The sequence below is a fragment of the Telopea speciosissima genome, chromosome 1, assembly GCF_018873765.1.
Source record: "Telopea speciosissima isolate NSW1024214 ecotype Mountain lineage chromosome 1, Tspe_v1, whole genome shotgun sequence".
NCBI lineage: Eukaryota > Viridiplantae > Streptophyta > Magnoliopsida > Proteales > Proteaceae > Telopea > Telopea speciosissima.
In genome coordinates this window covers 76,926,064-76,930,790 of record NC_057916.1, presented here as the reverse complement: position 1 = coordinate 76,930,790, position 4,727 = coordinate 76,926,064, and the positions used below count along the sequence as shown (strand labels likewise).

Genomic DNA, 4,727 nt, shown 5'->3' with positions numbered 1-4,727 from the left:
GAGTTGCATCACACGAGCCTGTGAATGAGAGGCATACATGCGTTCCAGGGTTTTCCAAGCAGCATGAGAAGAGGTGAGGCCAATAATGTGGGCCATCGAATGCTCAGTCAATGAAGAGATGATCCAAGAGAGGATCTGATCTTGACGTCTCCAAGATCTAAAAGGCAGGGTTCATGGTTGGGGTGGAAGTGGTTGATTCGGCAGCATCAGAGGGTGGCAGTGTTGGAGGTGGGCATTGAAAGCTCCCATCGACATAGCCAAACAAATCGTGGGCATGAAGAAGTGGGAGAAATTGGGACTTCCAGAGAAGGTAGTTGGATCGTTCAAGCTTTATTGGCAACAATTGAACGATATTGGTTGGAGAAATCACAAATGGAGTGGAGGAATCTGAAGAAGTCATTATGGCTTGGGACGTTGGTCTTAGGCTCTGTATACCATGAAAAGATAAGAGATAGGTTAGAGAAGATAAGAGGTATAAACCCAGGAGAAGACTTTGAGAATAATCCACCGTGATTGATCATCTACGGTGTGATATATTTATATCACATGTGAGAGCCGTTTTCCACTTTGTAATTTGAATTTGAAATACAAGAGAGATGGAGTTTGAGTGTAATTAAAAACTCCTATATACAAGGTGCTGAAGAGAAGAAGTAGGAGGAGGATAAGCCATGGGAAGTTTGCATGGAATAACCCTTGACTCTATCAACATGCAATCCGTTGATGGCTTTTCAATTCAAATTTGAAATTTGATTCTTATCCTTAATAGGGGCTTTCTTTCTTGAGAATCTCTGAAGTCTTGACGAAGAAGAAGAAGGTAAGTGAAGGGAAGAACAGTTCCAGGAGAAGGAATTGGAGGCGGAAACGGTCTGATTCCAAACTGTTTATATGAAAAAACCTATTTGTGATTTGCCGAGGTCTGTTGAGGATGAGGACGGTGTATAATGATAGTGTATGGAGAAGTTGCAGGTTTCAGACACTTATGAAAACCCTATTTTGCGATTTGCAGAGGACTAAGAGATGGATAACACTTCCAAAAAAAAAAAAGAGATACTAATGATTTCCACCGATGTCCAAATTCTGGAGATTGCTTCTCTTCCACCGCCCTCTCGCCGGATTCCGGCCTAAGAACGACATACAACCTTTGTACATCGTCGGATCTGTGAGCTTCTTCTTTGTCCACCTTTGGTCTGTAAAAGAAGAATATTTCCCCTCTTTCCCAATCGATTTGGAACAGGAACCAAAAAGGGGAAAAAAGAATCCATTAACACTTGACAAGAGAGAGAGAGAGAGAAAGGGATACCTGCAACTCATCTTCCCCAAATTGATTGCAGGGTTTTTCTTTTTTTTTTGGGTTTTCTTTACAAGGGCAATTCTGTCAGTTCATATCATAATTTTAACACTGTTAGTCATGAACTGACAGAATGGGCTTACTTGTGACTGTTTGCAAACCTCAGGGGCTACGCAGAATTTTCCAAAACTGGGGGGTAAAATTATCCTTTCATCAAACCTCAGGGGTGGTATGTGCAAGTTACCCGCAATAAAATTAAACTGTGTTTTTCAATTTTAGCATATATTGCCCATAAGAAAAATTATGTCATAGTTAACACATGTTAGCAACAATCAATTTGGTCCTTAACTAGGTCCGACTGAATTTAATGTGATATTTCAACTGAGAAACGAGTTTTTATTGTCGAAAAATGATTGTTAAAAATCGATGTAAGAGGTTCAAAATACAGAAAAATGACTGAAAAAAGATAGGCCAGGTCAGCCCGGCCCCTGAGTCACCTTGTCTTCTTCTTCCTGTTCTTCCTTCTTTTTTTTTTTGTTTGTTCTTCTTCTTTCTCTTCTTCTTCTTCTTCCCCAGCCTGGCCAGGCCATGCATGTCCTTTCCCCATGGTTAGGACCAATCATGGTCAGCCCAGCCCAAACCTAAGGGGGGCCGGGGGTCATGGTTGAATTTTTTTGGCTTTGAGTCAGGGCCAGGTCGGGCCTGGACCCAACTAAGGTGACTCAGGATTGAGCTGGGGTTTTGAAAGGCACGGCCCAACTCGACCTTGTTGCTGCCCTAAATTAAATGCATATTTAAAAATACTTTTCCCTCTAATTTAATACTACATCTAACAAACACCATAGGCCTTAAACTCTATGTTGGAGAAAATCCTTAGATGTTGCATTCTATGACACATCTGATAAGAAAATGGCCAATCTACGCAAAAACAACAATATTTATCCTTTGGCCGGTCATCGGTCCCAATCCTTGACTAACGATCTTCCCAATCCCTTGGCTGGTGGTCAATCTTGTCCCTTGACGAATTAATCTATTCTAATTCTCGAATCAATGATCTTACGTGGTCTCTGGACACTGATGATCTTTTAAATAAATGTTATTGTAGACACAAATAGGGTTTATTAAGAAAGTTAAATAGGGGTTTGTTTTAATTAAGTTTTATCTAAAGAAAGCCAATGCCGCCAACTAGGGGTGTAAGTTTGGCCCTATTGACCCGAATCCATCTTGAGTCCGAACAGGGTCTGGGTTGAAATATCTTGGCCCTGAGGGCGGGTCAGGTTTGGAAATTTCTGACCCTGAGTCAGTGTCGGGTCATGCCTTAGTTTAGGCCTTGGGTTGTGCCTTACCCGTCCTAACCAAGTTCTGTTTTAAGCTATACTATAAAATATTTTTTTTGCTTAGGATCAGTAGCTTTGCATATATGTAACGAAGTATACTATAAAATATACAACAACAATAATAACAACAACAACATATAAGTCTTATATAATATATTTTATTATAACGTTCTTTTATGTAAAAGTGATAATATTCTTCTCAACTTAGTCCAAACCATGCATCTCCCTTCTCCCTCCCTATGATCAGGGCCAATCTGGGTTAGCCCAGCCCGACCCAACCCTGAGGACAGGTCAGGGTTTGATTTTTCAGGCCTGGAGTCAGGGTTGGACCAGGCTTGGGCCCAGCTAAGGGGATTCAAGGTTGGGCTAGGATTTTAAAACGTCCGGCACAACCCACCCAATATGACCCACAAGTAAGATGAGCTTTCCCATTTTTCCTCATTTTTTTTGGGTAAAACATTTTTCCTCATTGAAACACCTTGATGTAGAAGAAGAAATTATTAAATGAGACAGATATTAAGACTAAATATAAAAAACAAGGAGCAAGTTTCTCTGTATCAGCAATGCTGAAGAAGGAATCTCCATATCCATTTCAACTGATACCATCAGATTGACTTAGGGAAAGGTAATTTTGATTTTGAGAATAGAGGTGAAAGTATATTGACGATTCAGAGTCCAATCACACGATTACATCATTGGCAGAGAAGAAATTTATCTGAAATTTATCTTCCCCAAGGGTGGAAGGATAACCTTTTTATGTTGAAGTAAACAAGGGAAAGGCTAATTCAGCACGGAATACAAAATTTAGTAGGCGAGGACTTGATTAAACAAATTGAAATAATAAACAACCCATGGTGATGGTGTAAAGAAACTCGATCCAATTAAGAGTGCAGACTGCTTCCTTAGTAGAAGGTTCGGTAGCCCGCCAACCCTCTCTGAATGAAGATTGGCCCATTGGACTCTCAGCCGACGACTCAGTCCTCACTCAGTCTCACCGTCAGGTTTAGTATTTATAATTATCCTCGATCCCTCCATTATATATGCTCAGACTTCACACCACAAACAGAATACCTCTTTTAACATCAATAAGCAGTTTAATTAAGAGAGTTCCCCATCCATTAATCTCATCTTTTTACGTTCTATTTCAGCTATTACTTTGTTGCTCGACTTCGATCGTCATGGCTACTGATGAGAGAGCTGGGGCTGAAATCATCCGTGGAAAGGAAGCCTGTGATCGATTTTCAGCGGAGCTGATGAAAGAGCTTGGATTCCCTAGTGGTGTCCTTCCCATGGGAGACCTTGAAGAATGCGGGAGGGTGAGATCCACGGGGTTCGTTTGGTGGAAATGCAAAGCCCCCTATGAGCACTTCAATGCTGCTACCAACACCAAGAACAGCTACGCTGCCGAGACCACTGCCTATGTTGAAAAGGGGAGGATGAAGAAGATGACCGGATGCAAGGCTAGGACGCCGCTGAAGCTGTGGGTTCCCGTGGTGGAGATATACATCGACGGCGATAAGATGTCCTTCAAGTCATCCATGGGAGTCGGCAAGTCCTTCCCCCTCGTCTCCTTCATGAATGAAGAAGAAAAGAAGGCTTATCTCCAATAAAATGGTGCAGCAAATTAAACCCTATTTACTCTACCCTCCCTTCAGTTGTGACTTATAGTCAGGATTAGTCTCTCTTTCTCTCTCTTTCTCTCTCTCAAGTTCTTTATCATTCCGATACCCTATCAGTTATATCCAATATGTATTGAGTTCCTCATTTATATATAATGTCCCTTTGTATCCCCTGCATTCTCATTTCAAGACCCAATAATACTTGATGAAGGTTCATCCTTGTTTATCATTGGATTTCACTCTCACTCACGATTTTGTGCTTTGGCGTGGGCTAATGGGCTTCTAATGTATATTAGCTGAAATGACCACTTACCCATTATCTGGACACACTTCCCAAGGCAGTGGGTAAGTGGTCATTTCACTCCCATGTGAGGGATTGGAAGGAATTGAAAGGTGTCAGAATTGGAGGAGATAAAAATTCCTCTATTACTCTATAGTTGTATTAAGAACTTGTCGCCATTTAAATTTTCTCAAGAGTTTTTA

General features: G+C 41.2%; 1 protein-coding gene across 1 annotated transcript; it reads left to right on the top strand.

The window, feature by feature from the left end:
* The first annotated feature begins 274 nt into the window (after positions 1-274).
* Positions 275-4,235, top strand: LOC122654857. Its single transcript, XM_043849128.1, has 3 exons — positions 275-310; positions 767-814; positions 3,774-4,235. Exons 1-3 carry the CDS (start codon positions 275-277, stop codon positions 4,233-4,235), a joined length of 546 nt encoding a protein of 181 aa, XP_043705063.1.
* Positions 4,236-4,727: the final 492 nt, after the last annotated feature.